Source organism: Hevea brasiliensis, chromosome 5, assembly GCF_030052815.1.
Source record: "Hevea brasiliensis isolate MT/VB/25A 57/8 chromosome 5, ASM3005281v1, whole genome shotgun sequence".
NCBI lineage: Eukaryota > Viridiplantae > Streptophyta > Magnoliopsida > Malpighiales > Euphorbiaceae > Hevea > Hevea brasiliensis.
Genome location: NC_079497.1, coordinates 76,462,332 through 76,485,312, shown reverse-complemented (window position 1 = coordinate 76,485,312; position 22,981 = coordinate 76,462,332). Strand labels below are relative to the sequence as shown.

Sequence of the window (22,981 nt, the reverse complement as noted above, 5' to 3'; positions counted from 1 at the left end):
GAAACATCAAGAACAATTAAATGAACATAGGATTTTATCTCTATTTACTTAGAGGAACAGATTCCATCTTGATCAACACCTACCTCCATATATAACTAGTAGGAGCCAATATATGCCCATATACCCATACATAGTACAAGTATGAAAGCAGTATCAAACTCAAACTACCTATATACAAGATAACTGTGCTATCTCAGGTCTAAAGATTATATGCACTGATATGATTTATGACAAAACATTGACAAGAGTAAACTCCATGTGCTTGTCATAAACGTCACTGGTTCGGCCTACTTATCATTTATAAGTGCCTATCAAGTTTGTTATATGGCATGAGACTCACCATTCCATCTTATTTATATCTCATATAAATAACTTGGGAACAAACATGAATACAATCTTTCTGGATAAGTCATGTCCTTATTATGAAGTATCCTCGATTGTGAACCTATTTATGATACTTTGTGCTAGAAATATTGTCACTCATATTCTTAACAGCTTAAGAATAATATTTCTAACAAAATATCAATGGACCTTTTCTATTACACATAAATATATTATGTAAACGGAAAAGTGGAAATGCCTTTTATTAATAAAAATATATACAAGATACATACTAAATGATATGCTCTAGGGCATACTACTAACAATAAGAAGACCAAGTTTTGGAGAGATTTTGAAGAGTTTCCAAAGTGGTAAGTTTGTGTTTTTGGTTAGTGCTTCATTGAAGTTAGTAAGGAGGTTATGGGTACTTGAATTGTGGAAAGAATTTTGGAGTTTAATGTTCTAAGGGAGATGTTTATTTTTGGCAGCCATGGAAACTACTTGAAGGCAGTTTATTCTTGCTTGTAAATGGTAGATTAAAGGGTTGATTATGTGTTTATATGTGTAGGAATAAATTGGGTGATATATACTAAGTATATTGTGAATGTGTATTTGAATTTAGAAGCTTGGAAATTAATGGAGTGTGATGTATGAATTGGAAGCTTGCATTGTGAACCAAAAAAATGTTATTTCATGGGTTGGTTTATGAAATTACATGGTTGAATTATGGTGCTTGCTATGGCAGATTGTATATGTGTACAAGGGTTTGAGTTTAGGCATGTAAAGGAGCTTGTTATGTAGTTAAATTGTGAGTAAATTGAAGTTGGTAAATTTTGGACTATAATGTGCATATTGAATGTGATTGTAAGCTGCCAAAATGATCAACAATATGTGGTAAAATATGTTTAGGTTATGGTACAAACTAGAAATGGGCATGAATGTGGAGTTTGGTAGGTGTTAAAAGTGATCTTTGATGAGTATGAACAAAATGCAATAGGGCAGTTTGTGTTTTGGGCCTAGAACCTTAAGAGTGTGGCTCCAATTGGTATGAGACTAATTGGAGGTGAAACTAGACACAAAATGTGCCAACTTTCATGAAGAAAACTTGCCAAAATTCTGCTTGCAAGGTAGCTTGAAAAATGACCAAATCCGGATTAAGTGCAAATAAGGCCTGAAAATTGACCATTTGGGCAGCAGTTAGTGTTTAGGTTATAACTCACTCAAAACAGGTCCAATTGACCTGAAATTTTGACCATGAATATTTAAGACCCATATCTACAAGTCTTATGAAGACACCAAAGCCCAGAAATGACCATAAGCAAGTCAAATAGCTTGCACAAGTTCGGGTCCAAAAACTGGCCGAACCAAAATTGACCTAAAATGACCTAAAGTGACCAATTTTGATGCACTTTGACCAGCAATAGTAAAATGACCATAACATGGTCTACATAACTTGGAATGACCTGAAATTTTTTTCCGTGTGCAATAAGACATAGGTCTACAAGTTTGTAGTTTTGACTGAAACCCGAAGATCGAGGGAACTAGGTCGTCCGGCTAGGTCAAACTAGTATCCCGGAATCCAGCAAATTGCAAGAAAATGCAAGATACATGGAAATGAATTTGGTAACATGTACCAACCCTAAAAGACTATCGAATGTGACATATTGATAACCTTAAAACCTAATTTACCTAGAACGCATCGAGGGTCGATATATTAGGTTGATTAAGCAAATAATAGCATTAAGTGAATTACTTATCAAGCATTATCGTTAGAGACAGTTCAATTAAGTACTGAAACACTTCAAATTGTGTTTCTCAGTTTGCAAAGACTCAGGAAAAGGGAAGGAAACACTGAGTCAAGGCCAGGAGATAGTTATCAGAGGTTTGTGCACAACAGTTATTTCTTTGAATTTTTCAATTGAAATAAATTATGACTATTTGTATATTGTTGTTTTCAAATATGGAAATGTGTTTGAATGGATACTTATTGCTTGAAAAGCATTGTAAATAGTTTGAAACTGTGGAAAAATTGATTTAGTGTGATTTGTGAAAATTTGAAGTTAATTATGAATTGTGTTGCCATTTTGTGAATGAAATTATAACTTTGGAAATTTATTGGATTCTCACGAATCATTTGAATAAAATGTTTGGAATTGATTTTGTGTTCACACTTAGCATGACAGTATCATATCATTCCTTCTCCATTTATGGGGTTATGATCGTTTATTTTCCGTCTCCATTTATGGAGTCGTGATCATTTATTTTTCTCCCTCTCTGGTTTACCAGTTGAGGTGATCGGATGAGTACTCATTATATAGCTAGCTCCCTTCCTCATTGGTTTCGATTAGTGGGGTCGTGATTGCTTTGTCATGGTGTACAACGCGGCATTGATCGAAAATTTGTGTCATGGCTTAAGTTATGAATGAATTGGCAACACTGTGTTATTAAATTATTTGACTAAATTGTGTTATTATGAGCTTTGATAATTTGTGAAATGGAGTTTAAATTCTTATTGACATTCATTATCTTTTGAATTTAACTACGTTTTGATTATTGAGATTTATTGTGATATTGTGTTAAATTCCTTATGACATTCACTGTCTTGAATTTAACTATGGTTTTACGTATCCATCATTTATATGATTTATGAATTGTGATTTGAAGTTATATTTGGTTAATGTTGTGCACCATTGAGACATTGTCTCAGTGATAGCTTTTCATTGCTGTCGCAGGTAGACAGATTGGCAGGTCAGCAGACTAGGCTGCTAATACATTCAGCGAGAAATCATCGGGTATATTGAGTATACCACATTTTCCATTTTGTACTGTAATGTATATTCACTGTATGTATATATTGTTCTTGATTTTGAGCAGTTGTAAATTAAAATTGTACATTGAAGTTGTAAAGTAAATTATGAGTATTTTGACTTGTAAAAATAGTATTATATTTCTTTTATCTCAGTCTTTGAAAAATTATTGTGGATTTGAGTTGAAAAAGATATTGTGTTGTTTAACTGTTGAAGTGAAGATTAAGAATTATATTGAAGTGCTTTTACAGGTTTTCTGAAGAACTGTTTTATTCAAAATACAGAAGGCACTCCGTCAAAATTTTTACAGAAATTCCGAATAGTCTAAATGTGTTAACTGTTTCAAGTCAGTTCACAAAAAATTTTTAACACCTGTAAATAGTGCTCACCACTGTAAAAAGAAGTAAGAAAAGTTTTAAAATCCCTTGTAGTGTATTTAATGGGTTATCAGTAGACGAAGTTGGTAATTCATTAGGTATACTATGGGATCATGTTATGCCTTACAGAGAGGTAGGGTGTGACAAATTTTCTGGGCAGGGTTTCTTTACCAAAGTTGTGCCATTATGTGTCTAGTTTTATGTCCAATTTTCCTTGCACCAATTGAACCTATACAACTCCATTTATGGCTGCCTAAACCTACTGGACTCACAACCAGTCCTATAGGTCACCAAGGGCAGCATGCCTAAACTCAACTCCATTATCCTTACTCACTTCAATTCCTCCTCACACACATTCAAATGGTCACTAAATGACCATTACAAGGTTAATATACCATTTCATAAGCAAAACTCCAATGTTTTTCACAAACCCTAATTCCCAAGTGTCCATTTCATGCTTTTCATGTCATCTAACACATCCAACACACATAGTTCAACATCTAACTCAATTTATCTCATCACAAACCACTTCTAAACAATTCAATTCATACAAATCAACAAATCTCATCCTTCTCCCATGGCTGCAAATTTTCATACACACTTAAATATAATTCTTTTGTTCAAATTTTCAACAAACTCTCATTTAATTTGTCTTTCTAACAAGGATTAAAAAGATAAGGAAGTGAGTGTAGGCACTAACCTTGTTGAGCACTCTCTTGGCTTGTTGAAACCTTAGAATTTTCTTCACTTTATGACAATCAAAATGTTACTCTTGATGTGGGGATTAATTTTTGTGAAGGGTGTGTAGGGTTTTGGGGTATTACACAAGCTTGAAGTGTGCTCCAATGGAGGTTTCTCTCTTCTCTCTTTCACTTTTTCTCTTGTTACAGCTGCCCATGGTGAAGATGCATATTGGTTTTTCAATTTGTCTCATTTATCTCCTTTTTAATTGGTTTTTAATGGCTTGTTGCAAGGTGATTGGGTGAGACCTAACTAATGACATCATGTGATGCCATATTTCCCATTTAATTCATTTTCTTTTTCTTTTCTTTTCTACTCATTTTAAATTTAATTTTTAGCAATATTTATCCATATTTTAGATCATAATAATTATTTACTTTACTAGACAAGTCAGCCAAAAATCATCTCTGAAGACGAAATGATCAAAATGGCTTTCATTTGGCTTAATAGACTAAAATTGTCTGTATCGATTGAAAAATTTTTCTAAACCTTTTCTTGGCATTCTAATGCCATAGAAATCTCAATGACTCTTCTCTGGAGTCCTTAAAATTATTTTACGAATTTTCTCCTGGGTTTACGGCTTTTAGTTGCGAAGACCGCAGCTTCCCACTGGGTTACCCATTGCTAGGGCACCGGCTCATTTAACTTGGTTATATTTTATTTCTAAAATTTTTCCTTAATTTTTCTTACACTTATTTGAGTTATTTATGACTCCTCACTATGGTCTAAATATTTTTTCAGATGTTCTAGCTGTCCAAACCGACATCGATCACTGGAACAGTAGAATGTGCAGAATTACTACAGTGAGGGTGTTACACATTAGATGTACACTTTGATTGCATTGAATTACACAAATATGTAACTAGGGTTTTTAGCATTTTGAAAAATTAGAGGAAAAGTTAAGAATTAGTTAATAGATGCTATTGACCTTACTTAAGTTGAGAAATAGTCAATTGTGACCATTTGTAGTGTATATGAATTGCTAAAACCAAGTTTCAATTCGGATTGTTTAGTGTCAGTATGCTGAGAGCTTGACCTAGGTCTTTTTCAGGGGCCAAAACTGAAAATTTACTAACCCAATTGGTGTGAGGTCAATTAGGAATGAAAATAGACACATAATGGACTATTTTTCATTGAGGAACCATGCCCAAAAAATGACATTAGGATAGTGAACAATTAGGCCAAATCCAGATTTGGGCACACTGCCCTGTACAAAAATGACCAAATAAACAGTAGTTACTTAAATGACCATAACTTGGTCTAGGAAGGTCCAAATGACCTAAATCTTATACCGATAGAAAGCTGAGAAATAGCCCTACAACATTCATGAAGAAAATAAACCCAAATTTTGACCATAACCTATATGAAAAGTCACCTGCAGTCAGCATACCAAAACTGCTAGTATCTAGAAAATGCCCAGAATTCTGGGTAACACCAAATCCGGCCAGCCCCATTCAAATAGTCATATCTTGGGCTAAAAAACTCCAAATGGAGTGATTCAAAAAGGGAAATAAAGTTAAGACAATAAGGAACAACGTCTATGAAGACAACTTAGTTAAATTTCAACAGCAACTTGACCAATGGAATAGTGAAAAATAGGACACCAAATCTGAAATTTGGAAATTTCAACTAAGAGACTTAAAATTTGAAAACAACCAAAATCAACAAATTAGGTAACCAACATGTGGTATGTAGGTGAAATTGAAATCCCTATACCTATTAAGCATAAAAAAGTCAACAAATTTACTTGAATAGTGTCGTGAATAGTAACCCCAAAATGCAAATTTTAAAGAACGTCAAGTTAAGTATATTAAAGCTAGAAATAAATAGATTTGAATTTGTTTTTGGATTTATTATAAGTTGTAAAACTGAAACGCTGTGAAATTTTGTGTTTCAGTTGAAAGAAATATCGGGAAAGAACCCGAGACATTGAGTCAAGGCCTAGCGGCGATTTGCACGAGGTTTGTGCACAACATAAAATATTTTTTTTTTAAATTTCCTTTGTAAAATGCATGAAATGAATTGTGATTTATTTATATTGCAAAACGGTGATTGAAATATATATTATGTTATTGATCTAAATTATCAGTAAATGTTTGGAAAATTATTGAGATAGTTTTGAAATCACAGTGTCATGACCATATATTTGAATGCCTCACTAGCATGACTAGTGGGAGGAATTAGTTTTGAATTTTGATTCTCTCTCTGGCTGAAGTGTTAAGGTGTGTGCCAGTAGAGGAAGAAATTGAATGGGTACCCATAGATTGAGCTAGCTAGCCTTGTGATTCCTCATAGGCCTCCGGCTATTGAGATGAACATTGTTCTAATGGTATGATATAACTGTGTATTTTTATGAAATCTGTTTTGAGACTTCCGAAATAAGACTTTTTGGCTAAAATTGTAAATTGTGTTTTGTATCTATTTTTTATTTTTCGTACAATATTTGAATAAATGTGATTTGATTTATGCATAAATTATATTTTAATATGTTGTGCACCATTGAGTCTTAGTACTCAGTGATGGCTGCTTATTGCTATTGCAGATAGAGAGACTAGTGGAGCAGTAAAGTAAGCTGCTGAGGATCTCGAAGCTACATCCTTGAGATTTTGTCGGGTATAATTTATACCTTGATTGTAATGTTTATGTTGGTATATGTAACTGTATGTACATGTATACTGTAACATCCTCATTTTAGCTAGTCCGTACAGTCTACTGTTCCGGTGACCAGTGTCGGTCCGGACAGCTAGAACGTTCAGAAAAAAAAATATTTAAACTAAAGTAAGGAACCAAAAATTAACTTAAATATTAATAAGAAAAAAATTTAGGAAAAATTATAAAATAATTTTGGGGACTCCAGAGAACAAAAAAGTGTTCTTTCATCTTGGAGATTCTTTTGGGAGCAAAAAGAAGAGGAAAACAAGAGCTTTAGCAAGTGGGAAAATCTCACTCCTTTGAGGTTAGTGACCTAACCATGAATTTTTCTTTAAATTCATGTTAAAAACTTTGAATATGTGTAAATTGCAAAGAAAAATTGTTGAATACCATTTGGATGGAAACCCTAGATACATGGTAACAATGGTTAGGGTTTGTTTGTAGTGAGTTAATGAAGTTAAAAGACCATCATGGCAGCCCACAATATGTACCCACTAAGTGGATTGATGAAATGCAAGTTAACTGCATGATTTGAGATGTTAGGGTTAGGGTTTGGGTATAAAATGGAGACTTGAATCATGTAATTATGAAAGTGAGTTTTAATGGTCAATTAGTGACCATTTGGTTATGTGTAAACAAGAAATGAGATAGTTTGATGATGGGGAATTGAAGACCAGTATTCTAAAAGAGGCACACACCAGTGTATATGCTATACACCCAGGAAGTACAAAAATGTATCATGATCTAAAGCTTCAGTATTGGTGGCCTGGTATGAAGAAGGACATAGCTGACTATGTGACTAAATGTTTGACATGTCAACAAGTTAAAGCAGAACATCAAGTTCCATCAGGATTGCTATAGCCTATAAGCATACTTGAATGGAAATGGGACCGGGTCACTATGGATTTTGTTAGTGGTCTACCTCTCACCCAAAAGAAGCATGATGCAGTGTGGGTGAAAGTGGATAGATTGACGAAGTCAGCACATTTTCTGCCAGTTAGGACTGACTACTCACTGGAGAAGTTAGCAGAATTGTATATCAGTGAGATAGTTAGACTGCATGGAATTCCACTTTCCATCATATCCGATCGAGACCCAAGGTTTACATCGAGATTTTGGAAGAAGTTGCATAAATCCTTGGGCACACAACTCCACTTCAGTATAGCTTTCCATCCTCAGACAGATGGGCAATCAAAAAGAGTAATCCAGGTAAACAATTGAAACCAATTGAACTAATACAAATATTGAACTGAAATGATAATAATAACATCATCATGATGTCATTAAAAACTCACCCAACCAACCCAATGTTGACACATGGCATAAGTTTACTTAAAAGAGACAAATGGGCTGGAAAAGGAATAAAAAAAAAAATCAGACTTCTTCTCCCTTTCTCCTTCCTTATGTGACATACCCACCATAGCCACATTTTCAAGCTTTTTCAAAGCTTGATTTCACTAGTTCTCACCCCACTAAACTCTAAACTTCCAACACAAAAAAGTGTTCTTTCATCTTGGAGATTCTTTTGGGAGCAAAAAGAAGAGGAAAACAAGAGCTTTAGCAAGTGGGAAAATCTCACTCCTTTGAGGTTAGTGACCTAACCGTGAATTTTTCTTTAAATTCATGTTAAAAACTTTGAATATGTGTAAATTACAAAGAAAAATTGTTGAATACCATTTGAATGGAAACCCTAGATTCATGGCAGCCATGGTTAGGGTTTGTTTGTAGTGAGTTAATGAAGTTAAAAGACCATCATGGCAGCCCACAATATGTACCCACTAAGTGGATTGATGAAATGCAAGTTAAATGCATGATTTGAGATGTTAGGGTTAGGGTTTGGGTATAAAATGGAGACTTGAATCATGTAATTATGAAAGTGAGTTTTAATGGTCAATTAGTGACCATTTGGTTATGTGTAAACAAGAAATGAGGTGGTTTGATTAGTGGGAATTGCAGTTGGTGTGGCTGCCCAAGGTGACCTGCAGAATTTGACATGAGTCCAGTAGGTTTGGGCAGCGATAACATGAATTGTAGAGGTTCAATTGGTGCAAGGAAAATTGGGCATGAAACTAGACACATAATGGCACAACTTTGATGAAGAAACCATGCCCAAAAAACCAAACCAAGTAGACCAAAAGCTTGCCTTAATCCATGTGAACTGCAGTCTATTTCTGCAAAATGACCAAATGAATAGTGATTGTTCATTTCACCATAACTCAGTGTAGAATGGTCCAATTGACTTGAAATTTTACCAGCAACAAGTAGAGATATAGAACAACAACCTTCATGAAGAAACCTAACCCAAATTATGACTAGAACCTATCCAACAAGTGAGTTGTAGACACTGTTCACTGCACTATAGATATGGTCAGTCCAGAAAAATTTCAATCCGGCCAGTTGTGGTTTTGGACCATAACTTGAGCTACAAAACTCCAAATGGAGTGATTCAAAAAAGGAAATGCAACTAGACAAAATACGAAACAACTTTCATGTTGATTAGTTAGCCAAATTCCCACTGCAAAATTGACCAATGGAACAGTAAATACAAGACATAAAAAGTGAAAATTCTACCCAACTAACATTAAGCTTAGAAATGGTATTGGCAACCAATAACAACAAATTTTGAATCCAAAATGAGGTATGTTGATGTTATTAAAACCAATGTACCTATTGCCTATGCAAAAGTCAACATTTTTATTGACCAATGAATGGAATAGTAACACTAAAACTTAAATTCCAAAAATTGTGAAACTTAAAAGTGTGAAATGCCCTAGTATACCTAACAAGATTGGTTTGGATAGCTTGGCATGCCAATAGGGTTCAGTTAGCAGTACTGCACATGGCATTATGTCATTCTGTGATTTCATGGCTTTTAGCCATTTTGACATTATGTTGATACTTGGCCTTGTGCCTAATGTTATTACAGCTTATTAGCTGTTCTGTTGCACACCGGGAGACACATATGTGACCGATGGTGTGACGGCCCGAGGTACTTGATACCCAGTGCTAGTTTACCCGTTTATCCAGTCTAATCATCAAGTATAGGTTACTTGGGCAATCAAAAATGAAAGTGGATAAATTTAATGAAATAATGAATATAACAAGTACAAAATAACTAAGACTACAAATACTCATCGAAAATTTATTTGCAATGAGACATCAATATATTCACTGCATATTTGTTTTCTGTTATTTCTTTTTATTTTATTATTAGCACTACTAAGCATTATTGCTTAGCGCATTGCTTTTGCCACGCGTAGGTTCTGGAGAGACCGACAGAGAGCCTAGTAGACCATAGACTGGGTGAGACCATCTGCAGCTCTGCATAGTGTCCGTGTCATCTCACCGTCTTCAGTGCATTAGTAGGACACTAGGTTTCATTTTGGCATTATGTAATCAAACTTTTATTTTCTCATGTATAATAAGACTTTTGTAATGTATTTTGATATTAATGTAAATAGTTAAAATTGTGTTTATGAATGGAACATTGAGTATTTATTTATGACTTGTATATGAATATTATGTGAAATGAATGAATGAGAATGATTGGAAATGATTATTGAAAGTGTTTTTCACAGGTTCCGAAGAACTGTTTTCTCCATTTTTAGCCGGCACTCTGCCGAATTTTCTATAAAATTTGCGGAACCTCAAATAAATTATAATTTCAATAAATGACTTAAATGAATTATATTTCACAAATTGTACTTCATAACTTTGAAAAAAAAAATAAATTAGGAAGGATAAAAATGATTAAAATAAAATAGAGCGTTCCGGTACACTGTATGACATATCTTACTCGGCTATACTGTAGACGGGTAAGGGGTGTCACATATACACTGGTCTTGAGCAGTTGTATAGATTTTGTAATAATATTATTTTAGATTTTCTAATGTAAATTTTGGGTTGATGAATGTAAATTGATTTTTCTTTAATGGAATATGAATGAAGTTATTTAGTATTATTTTTGAAGACAATTGAATTGAGAATTGTTTTGGATTATGGAGTTGGGAGAAATGATGTTGATTTGTGTTGTGGTAGTGGTTGATTTTGATGAAATGAATTATTGGAAGTGTTTTTACAGATATTTGAAGAACTGTTTTTCCCAAATATAAATGGCACTCTGCCGAAATTTTTCCAAAATTTGCGTAAAAATAAAAATGGACAAAAATTTTAACTAGTTTTTAAACTTCAATTAAATGTTTTTAATACCTGCTATAAAAGCTCACCACTTTCAAAAAGTAAGAAAATTATTTTGAAATCTTTTGTAGTGTATTTAATGGGTTATCTGTAGACTAAGTTGGTATTTCATTAGGTATACTACGGGATCATGTTATGCCTTACAGAGAGGTAAGGTGTGACATTTTGGGTACTAACCTCCAAGGTGCACAATCGATGAATCCCTCTTGCTTTTGATGCCTCTAGGACCCCAATTGTTGTCCCTCTAGCTTGTCCACCACAAGCACACACCAATAGTAGTAATGGCAGCCCCAAGTTTGCTTCCCAAGCTTATTCAACCACTTGAAGTTTGGGGTTCATGCTTTAGTTGGGTTGTATGAATCTATGGAAGTTTAGAAACACTTTCTAGCAATTTTAATTCAAAGAAGATTAAGGATTTCTTCTTGAATTAAAATCAACAAATGAAGAGAAAGGGGAGAGAGAGAGTTACCATTCACTTTGATGAGGAAGAAGAGAATTGTTTTCTCTTTCTTCCTTTTCCCCTTCTATAGTAACGTCAAACTTTACTAACTCTTGCCACATGTCACCACAAGTTCCCATCTTTCTTTTGGTTGACTTAATCCTATGGAGCCAAGTGTCAAGCTCCATTTAAATCATGAAAAGTGGTCTTCCATCATAGGGAGACAAGTGGCAAGATCATATGGTGCCAAGTGTCAACATCTCATGCTGCTACATGTCACCATATGATTTAATCTTACTTTTATATATTTTAATTTTGAGTTCTCAACTCAAAATAATAATAATGTCTCTTCTTCAAATTAATTTATATCAAATATAAAATAATTGATTAATTAATCTCCATTAATTAATTTCTTACAATTAAATTCATATTTAAATAATTAAATATAAATTTAATTTATGCTATACATCCAATAACCTAGATTTGGTTTCAAGTCATGCTAGGGACTTCACAATCTTATTGCAAATCAAACCTAATTAATTAAACTCTTTAATTAATCAATTAAATCACATTTTACTTGGTAATTAACTTGTATAGATGTGTGACTTACTAGGCTCATTACTTATTGGCAATGATAAATGATATTATCCCATAATATCATTAGAACTCTTTCTTACCTTAAATGATTTCTCTAAATCATTTCAGGCACATCATAGACCATGGTTGACACCTAGCATAGCATGCTATGACCACCCAATTAGTAATAAGGAATACCTTAAATGAACCTTTAATCATATGTTACCATACACTAGAATCTCTCCATTATAAAATCTCATTTCCAGCTAGAGCCATGTTTAACGTCAAACTCCATTCGCTATGAACATTATATTCTCCTTTAATTCCAATTCTTGATTAATTAGATTTTATTGTCAGAAACTCTTTTCTGACTAAATCTATCTGTCTTGGCCAGGAACTTAAATAATTAAGAACAATTAAATGAACATAGTATTTTATCCCTATTTACTTAGGGTAACAGATTCCATCTTGATCAAAACTTATCTCCATATATAACTAGTAGGAGCCAACACATGCCCATATACCCATACATAGTACAAGTATGAAAGCAGTATCAAACTCAAACCACCTATATACAAGATAACTATGTTATCTCATATCTAAAGATTATATGGACTGATATGATATATGATAATGCATTGACAAGAGTAAACTCCAAGTGATTGTCATAAGCGTCACTGGTTCGACCTACTTTGTCACACCTTACCCCTCTGTAAGGCATAACGTGATCCCGTAGTATACCTAATGAATTGCCGAACTTCGCCTACCGATAATCCATTAAATACACTGCAAGGGATTTTAAAAAAATTTTATTTCTTTTTGAAGGTGGTAAGCACTTTTGGTTGGAATCAAAAGCTTTTATTTGAAGTTTAAATATTAGATAGAATTTTTGACAACTTTTATTTTTTCATATGTTTTGTAAAAATTTCGGCAGAGTGCTGTCTGTATTTTGAAAAAACAGTTCTTCAAAACCCTATAAAAAGCACTTCCAAATGATTTTCAACTCCCAACCTCCAATACAACTCAAATCAACACAATCAATCACAATTCCAATTCAAAATTCTCATCACAACATTTTTTTTTCAAAACAATTAAATAAAACTTATACTTATTGCGTTAAAATACTTAAATTACATACACAAATTAAATTTATAAACATAAAATTCAAAAATAATACTATTACAAAATTACTGTACAACTGCTTAATTTTACATTAATACATATGACACTATAATATTTATATCAAAATAAATACATTGGGTATAGAATAATACCCGTACAAAAATTTAGCGGAGTCCTTGCCAATTCAGCAGCTCACTCTATTGCATTTTTTTTCCTCTATCTGCGATAGCAAAAGAAGCTATCGCTGAGTATAATTTACTCAGTGGTGCACAATAAAAATTTAAAATGCTAAATATCAACACTCACTAATAAATCATAGTTCAAATATTTCACAATTTCATTTCATAATTTTCAATCACATTTATAATACAATTTTGTCAAATAATTTAATAAACTCAGTGTTGCCAATCCATATACAACTTAAGTCATGACACAAAATTTTTTATCAATACCGTGTTGTACACCACAATATAGCAAACTATAACGTCACTAATTGAAATCAATGAGGGAGGTGGCTAGCTAGCTAATGAGTATTCATCCGATCTCGACCTCAACTGCTAAGTTTGAGAGGGAGGAAAATAGTCAATCTCAACCCCATACATGGAGGAGGAATAATGTGGTACTGTCATGCTAAGTGTGAATCCGAAATCATTTTAAAACAATTTATTCAAATATTGCATGAAAAATCCAATCAATTTCCAAAGTCCAATTTATAGGCACAAAGCGGCAACATAATAGTTCTCGGAATTCATAATTAACACAATACATTTACAATACGGAATAAATCAAGTTTTCAAGGTGAAAACAATAATTTAGAGTTATTGTGCATAGACCTAATTTGAGTAGCCTATAGGCCTTGACTCAATGTTCCTTATGCTTCTCAATGTCCTTTTCAACTGAAATACACAATTTACAGTGTTTCAGTATCACATCTTATAATAATTCCAACAATTTATTGTAATTTTTTAGATTTGTTATGCTGCCTGGACCTAACTAATTGACCTATTTCCCTTTATTTCTGGGTTTTGGTCAAATTACCAATAATGTAGCTCTATGTCTTATTGAAATTTTGCCACTGATCTCATGTCATTTGGAGTTCTATGAACCAAATTGTAGTCATTTTACTATGGCTAGTCTAGTTGCACTTACATTGCACAATTAGGTCATTTGTAGGTCAAAGTCAATTCGGCCAGTTTTTGTAACCCAACATGGGCAATCATTTTGACTTGCTTAATGACATTTCTGGGCTTGATGGTCTTAACCAAAGTTTTAGCCCTATGTATTTGATACAAATTTTAGGTTATTTGGACCTGTTTTGAGAGAGTTATGGTCAGTTTAGTGACTACTATTCATATAGTTAAAAATCTGTGTTCACATGCTAGGCAATTCCGGATTTAGTCATTTTTTTAAGTCACTTCAAGGCAGAATTTGGAGATGAGCTACGCATGAAAATTGGTCTACTATAAGTCATATTTCACCTCCAATTGGCCTCATACCAATTGGGGTCACACATTTCCATTTAGAATAAAAAATATACATAGTTTTTACTAACACACTTTGCATTGCAAATTTTGGCAATTCTAATGGACATTATCCACTTTATACTTAGGTCAGTTGTCCAATATCAATCTAATACAACCAATATCCAGCCACAATATATGTGATCAAATATCTAGCAATTTAATTTATGTCCAAATACAAATTAAACTCAAGTAATACTCCATCACACTCAATTGATCAAATCCATGTCTAACAACAATTCAATTGCTCAAACCTAATCCAACTAACCAATACCAATAACATACATCACATTATTCTTAAATCAACATTAAATATACATAAAATTAAGGTCTTCCTAAGCACATCAAGGCAGCTAAATTTACACATATACTTCAAACTTCCCATTTTCAATTCATAACCTCACTTCACATACCAAATTCAAACATACATATGCTAATTAACTCTTATACATTTGAGCACTCTAATCAACTTCATTACCCATCAAATTCATGTAAAAACAACTCAACCTTCTTCAATATCCATGGCTGCCAAATTTGGGACCTTGTCAACACTCAACAAATCCTTCAATTTCTTTCATAAATCAACTCACCACAACTTAAATTACAATTGTAATGAAGAAAATAAGAAAAAATTGCACTTACCTCTTTTAAAGCTTGTGCAAATCTTCACCAAAACTCCTCTTTCTTGCTTCCTACATGCTTCCCATTGCGTGGAGAACAACTTTAGTGAAGGGAGTTTAAAGAGTCATGGCTTGATCATGGAGGCATGGAGCTTGGGTTGTGGGACGGCAATGGAGGAAAATGGTGGAATTGATTTCGGCTGGTTATAGAAGGTTGAAGAGGAAGTGCATTCTATTCCAAAATGGTATATTTATATGTCCACTAACCACACTTAGTGGAGCACTAATCTTAATTAAAGGATTAAATTAATCCAAGTCCCTTTAATTGCAATTATACCCTCATCCTTCACTATTTATATTATATACCTAATTTTTTATTTTCATGGTATTTTCAAATTTTAATACCACTTATTTTTAATGGACATTTAGGTCAAAAGTCCACTCTAGGTGTCAAATGACCAAAATGCCCCTTTTTGGGTTACATTTCAAATTTTTTGGTAATACCGATTTAATCCTTATCCCGCCGATTTCTTAAATTTTCATTTTCATTTATACTGACTTATTAATTTTTCTTTGACATTTTAAATGTCAATTACACCTCAATAGTTGTTTAATTAGGTCCCAAAAATGTTTTTCAGGGTTTCTCACGGTCTAGGGCTAGTCAGGCTCATTTAACTATTTGCCTGGTTTTACAACGCCGCAAGTGCACGGATCGCTAACAAGTAATAAAGTGATAAGTAGAGTATAGTTCCCACTAGGACCTTTGTTTAGCAAGTACCAATCTACACAGTAATTTTGACTATCTAGGCTATCGAATTTTTAGGGAATGAAGTTTGTTAACTTTAAACACTAGAATAGCAAACTTAAGATGAAGTAATTTATTTTTTCGGAATAATCCTGGAGTTAGGATTTCACACTTGAATCTTATTAGGGATGTTATCTCGTTTATTTATTGAATTGAGGTTCATTTTCTTTGATGGAAATTAGCCCTAAGTTATCCTAAATCCTCTCTCAAGGCATCTAGGTTGTATTTTAATTAATTCAAACCCTACTTTCGTGGTGATCAAATTAATTAAAATCCTTTAAGACCTTTGACTAATTTTTAGGTTCCACAAAGGTATCAGGTTATGTTTAGGTTAGAATTCCTAGGTTCAAGATCTTAATTTTCTAATGTTAATCTTCACCTTTCAGTCCTTCAATCAACATCTACAATCATGTCTAAGTGGGTACCATCACATACCATGCATTAGGATCACAAGAAATTAAATCAAGAAATAAATTTCAAATCTACTAAATAAAACTTAATGTTCATCCATAATAATAATTACAAGCATTACTCTCCTAAATCCAGAATAAGGAAACTACTCACTCATGGTGAGTTCAGCAGACATCATGATAAAAAATAAAGACAGTAAAAAGAAAACCATGTAAAGAAATAAAGCAATAGAAATCTGTCTAGGGAGACGAAACGAAGAAATCGAAGATAGTTTGCAGCTTTGATCTTGTGAAACTTCAGCTGGAGAACTTCTATTGGTATTGATGTAGAGCGCGACAGCAGCAACCTTCAGCAACAGTCCCGATGACAGTCGTCTTTTCTTTTTTTCCTTCCACCCTTCTTTTGATGTTTTCTTTTCTATTTATATTGGTTGCTCTAGGGTTAGGTTGCTCTGAGTCCAAAGGGCCTTAGGAGTCTCGTTTTTATCCGAAAACAGGAGGGAAATTCGAGTTATAAAACTGGCTGCAGCACAGTACACGGCCCGTGTGTTACTACACGGGTCCCGTATGTAGGGCCGTGTAACTTACTGGAGGAGAATTGTGGAATCTTGCATTTGGCACAGAGAGTTATATGGGTCTGCGCGAACTACACGGGCCTGGTTACACGGGCCATTTACTTTTGTTCCCATAACGTGCTTCAAGCTTGTGTCTAGTAGATACTTACATGGGTCCCTACAGATTACACGGTTCTACTTACACGACCCGTGTACTTGTGTTTCTCATCGATTCTCTTGGCTTTCTTCTGGCAGAGAGTTACACGGGTCTGGGGCTTGGTTTACATGACCTATGTACTTTGTATCAGCAGCAATTCTCTATCTCTTAACTTCTCCAAGCTTCTCTTTGCACTCTTATGTTAGTAGTATGCCCTAGAGCATATCATTTATTATGTATCTTGTACTTGTTTTTATTATAAAAGGCATTTCACTTTTCTGTTTACATAAGATATTTAACTGTAATAGAAAAGGTCCATTGATATTTTGTTAGAAATTCTATTCTTAAGTTGTTAAGAATATGAGTGATAGTATTTCTAGTACAAAGTATCACAAATAGGTTCACAATTAAGGATACTTCATAATAAGGACATGACTTATCGAGAAAGATTGTATTCATGTTTGTTCCCAAGTTATTTATATGAGATATAAATAAGATGGAATGGTGAGTCTCATGCCATATGACAAACATGATAGGCACTTAAAAATGATAAGTAGGCCGAACCAGTGACACTTATGATAACCACATGGAGTTTACTCTTGTCAATGTTTTGTCATAAATCATATCAGTGCATATAATCTTTAGACCTGAGATAGCACAGTTATCTTGTATATAGGTAGTTTGAGTTTGATACTACTTTCATACTTGTACTGTGTATGGGTATATGGGCATGTGTTGGCTCCTACTAGTTATATATAGAGGTAGGTGTTTATCAAGATGGAATCTGTTCCTCTAAGTAAATAGAGATAAAATCCTATGTTCATTTAATTGTTCTTGATGTTTCAAGTTTCTGGCCAGGATAGATTTAATTAGAAAAGAGTTTCTGATGAGAAAATCTTTTTATCAAGAACTGGAATTAAAAAAGAACATAATATTTATAGCAAATGGAGTTTGACATAAACCACGACTCCAGCTTAAGTTGGGATTTTGTAACAGAGAGATTCCAGTGCATGGTAACATATGATTATAGGTTCATTTAAGGTAAACCTTATTACTAATTGGGTGGCCATGGCATGCTATGCTAGGTGTTAACCATGGTCTATGAGGTGCATAAAATGATTTAGAGAAATTATTTATGGTAAGAAAGAGTTCTGATGATATTAAGAGTTGATATCATATCTCATTGCCAATTAGTGATGAGCCTAGTAAGTCACACACATACATAAGTTATGACCTAATTAAATATGATTTAATTAATTAATTAAAGATTTTAATTGATTAATTAAAAAGGTATAGTTTGCAATTAGATCGTAAAGTCCCTAGCATGACTTGAAACCAAATCTAGGTTGTTGGATGTACAGTATAAGTTAAATTTATATTTAAAGTGTTTAAATATGAATTTAATTAATGAGAAATTAATTAATAAAGATTAATTAATCTATTTATATTTGATATAAATTGATTAGAAGAAAAGAAATAATTATTTTGGGTTGAGAACTCAAAATTAAGACATAGGGGCATTTTGGTCATTTCACAGGGTGACATGTGGCACCATGAGATGGTGACACATGGCACTACACATAAGCTTGCCAAATGTCTTTTAATCATGTAAGATGATTAAAATTAAGATTAAATATAGGTTTGACACTTGGCACAATGTGATTGGGCCAATTAAACCTAGAACCAGTTAGAGGGTGACATGTGGCAAGGGTTTAATGTGTTGACCTGGCTATATAATTGTTGTTACGAAAAAAAATAACACAACCAGCAGCTCCTCATCCTTGGTGCCACCACCCAAGAGTCTCCCTTCTCTTTCTTTTCATCTTTCATCTATTCCAAGAGATTAACAAATAATCTCTTGAATTAAAAATACTAGAACTTATTTATAGTGTCCTGTTTACATCTTTAATCTCTTAAAAGGTAGAACTTGATTTTCTAAATAATAGAAAAAGCTTTAGAAGCTATTCAAGGGCTGCCATAGGTGTTCTTGGTGTGGAAAAGCTAGAGGGACAATATCTGGTGTCCTGAAGACGCATCTCAAAGGCGCAAATATACTACAGTGCATCAAGAGGTCAGTGTGTTTGTTCTTGATTTAATTTAGGGTTCTACAATTTATCTGATTATTTTTAAAATCTTAAATGGCAAATACAGATCCAAAAATATATTAAAAGAGTTTTAATATGTTGTTTATCATTGAAATCAAATAGAAAAAAATAAATCTTGCATGATGCATGTGACCCTAGGTGAAAATTTTTGAATTCAATGGTATAAACTTGTGTTTTTCACGCTTCCGCTCCTTCATCCTATACTTTGGGGCTTCACCCAAGCACCTAAAATGATGCAGAAAACATGAAATTAAGGGCTTTAAAATAGAAATTACAAAAACTAATGAAATTAACTATTATGCATGAAAATACTTGCCTAAATGCTATGAAATAGTATGCAAATGTGCTTAAAAACATCTATACAATTCCAGTGTATCAAATCCCCCCTGTCCTCAAGCAAAATAAAACTCTGTTTTAAAACACATTTCCGGGGATACTTAGGAATACAACCATCAATTTAATAAGCATAGAATTGAACTCTTCTAACCTTCATACCAATTTCCCTCTTTCAAGGCATAAGGGTTCTAATAGCTACCTGTTTGGAAATTCACCTCATTTCATGGTGTTTCGACTAATTATTCCTCTATACAAGACCATTAATAAGCCACAAATAACCTAATTTATCGGGATAGAATTGAGAAACACTAACTCCCCCAAATCTGCCTCTTTCATGAGTAATTGAGATAAAGTATTTCAATTCCAACTCCATAGGCATATCTCAATTTTCTATCTCCGCTAATGTAGCATGTGCTTTTTCAAAAGATCAAAAGGTCTTTAAAAGGGTTGTAATGGGGCTAGAGGGATAAACTTGGTTGCAAATAAAAAGGTTTTTAGGGAATGCAATTATGAGGATAGCATGTATGCATAAAATCCAAGTATACTGAGTTCATTTTTACATATTTTGTGTGGAGAGGAAAGGCTTTGGGCTTTTTATATTTCCAAGCATGCTTTCATGATACTTATCTTGGGACTTCTTTTCTTTTTCCTTTTTGTCCTCTCCCCCAAACTCATTTCTTTTGCTGGGTTGGAAAGGTAAATTTTTTTTTTTAGTTTCAATTGCACACTCATATTCTTTCTTGAGTTCCACATCCTCTCTTCATTTTCTTTATGCATTTTGCTTCCTCAAAAGGGTATGGTAGGTGTTTATGTTAGGGGCTAGGTCAATAACATGGGTAAGCAATAAATTTTAAAGGAGGAACATAGGCTTCAAGTTGGCTACAAGGGATATACATTTTAATTAGGGGTGGCTAAGGCTTAGTGAGGCTATATCAAAGAATGCCTTAATCATCTCTTCATCAAGCATATTCTAGAATTTTGCCTTGATAGGTTTAAGAGATATGTTTTAGAGCTAGTGAGGCATTTTTAGGCTTGCTTGTATTTCAAAAATTTTCTCCTAATTTTGCAAGTTTTATGTGATAAATTAATAGTTATGAAGAGGTTTAACTAGTCTAGTTCCATTAAAGAGATTAGTTTCTTCACAAATAACATGTTAGAATCCCTTTTACCCATCTAGATACGTTCATTCCTCTATCCTGTGGAGTCCAATTATTAGCTTACTAAAAATTTGGTTATAGTGCTAAGTTTCACAATTTACAATCCAAAAATTTTTAGAAATTCTCGAAAATTTTGATACTCAAGAATAGTAACTATGTTTAAACAATGCAACGATGTGCATGTAATGATATGCAAGTGCAAATGTATCCCCCCTTAAAGTCAAACCAAACATTGTCCTCAATGTTAACATAATGTGCAAAATCAGAGCAAATGTACAAAAATTTAAGGAAGCATATTATTTATTAAGCATGGAAAATTTTTGAACATAAAGCAAATAAAAGAAACCTATGGTTGCAAGTTAGGACTAGGGCATGTAAGATTGTACAATAAAGATATTATCCTATAGTCCTAGCTCTAAAAGGCCTCTGATGATGATGATGGTGATGCTGGTGATCCTTGCTCCTCTTTCTCCTCTTCCTCCTCTTCCTCCTCATCTAACTTGTCCATTAGTATGTCCAGCTTATTGTATGCTTCTTAGAGGCTGTCTTCGATAGCTCGGATCCTAACGTATATTGTGGTCTCCATGCATTACAGGTATGCAAGGACTGGATCTACCGGCGGTGGTGTGTGGGGGCACTCGAACGAGGGATTCTTCGAACATTCACCCTTGTCCTTCTTCTTGAGGCTGTGAAGTTTCACCAGGTCCCTCTCTTGCCTCGTCTCTCTGAGGGATGGTGCTTCCTTTGGCATCCACCAAGTAGCATGTTTTGCCCACCTTCTTACATATCCCCATGGATATGCAGATAGTTTGATCAATTCTCGACATTTCAGTAACAAAGCACAGTCTGTGATGTCCTAGAACGAAGCCGAAGTGGAGCGCAATGGTGGTGACAAGGCCACCAAGTACAATGTGCCGGGTAGGCTGTTGATAGAGCAGTCGGAGATGGTTGCATAGCAAGAAGCCGGTGCTGCACCGCTGTCCGGTGACCATGCACCATAAGAAGAAGAGCTTGCTGGCATTGACAACGCCAAGGCTGTCACCACGGCCCATGATGGTGTGGGCGGTGAATCGGTACATATAGCGCAATGCTGGACTAGTGATGCTCATTAATTTGGATTTGTTAAAGTTGTACGGCTCTGAGTTCAGGGCAATGGAACTCTAAAAGTTGATATTGTTGTAGAGCATGCAGTTCCTTGGAATCTCTTGGTGGCCGGCACTGTTAAAGCCAAATATGGCGTTGAACTCGTCCATGTTCATTACCTAGTCGACACCAAGGAGACGAAACTCAATCCTACCCGTGTCCTCCCTGTCTATAAGGCCATAGTGTGGCCTTGAAGCTACCAAAAAATTCCAGCATGGTGTCTTTATAGGCTAGGAATTGGAGTTGGGTGAACCTTGTCCACCCAATACTGTCAAGTAGCCCATTGATTTCATCTTGCAACCCAATTTGCTCCAAAAGTGAAAAATCCATGTACTTGGTAGAGCTTATCTTTCGGGCGTGGAGTAGGGTCCACATTGCTTTATGGGCATCATCACAAAATCCCCAAGGAATGGAGATTTCGGGTTATGGAGCGAGTTATGGCTGTGGTTGCGGTGGAGGAGGGGCTTGTTGGGATGGTTGGGGAGTGGCTACTCTCATTCTTGGGCATTGTGTTGGAGGCTGAGGTGGAGAAGGTGAGGTGTAACACCCTCCCAGTAGCAACTCCGTACATTCTACTGTTCCGATGACCGGTGTCGGTCCGGACAGCTAGAACGTCCGGAAAAATATTTAAACTAAAGTAAGGAACCATAATTAATTCAAATATTAATAAGAAAAATTTAGTAAAAATTTTAGAAGTAAAATACAACCAAGTTAAATGAGCCGGTGCCCAAGCGATGGGTAACCAGAGGGAAGTTGCGGTTCTCGCAACGAGGAGCCCTAGACTCTGGGAAAAATTCATAAAATAATTTTTGGGACTCTAGAGAAGGGTCATTAAGGTTCCTATGGCATTAGAATGCCAAGAAAATATTTAGAAAAATTTTTCAATCGGTACAGATAATTTTGACCCGTTAAGCCAAACGGAGGGCATTTTGGTCATTTCGC

At 34.3% G+C, this 22,981-nt stretch overlaps 1 protein-coding gene across 1 annotated transcript in view; it reads left to right on the top strand.

The window, feature by feature from the left end:
• The window catches only part of LOC131180114 (uncharacterized), a gene marked incomplete at its 5' end in the record, with an annotated part of 40,931 nt that extends 18,369 nt beyond the window's left edge, over positions 1-22,562 (top strand). The window contains 4 exons of the mRNA XM_058147732.1: positions 21,452-21,599; positions 21,757-21,843; positions 22,045-22,149; positions 22,269-22,562. Coding sequence (XP_058003715.1) covers positions 21,452-21,599; positions 21,757-21,843; positions 22,045-22,149; positions 22,269-22,562 — 634 coding nt within the window. The remainder of the gene's footprint in view (positions 1-21,451; positions 21,600-21,756; positions 21,844-22,044; positions 22,150-22,268) is intronic.
• Positions 22,563-22,981: the final 419 nt, after the last annotated feature.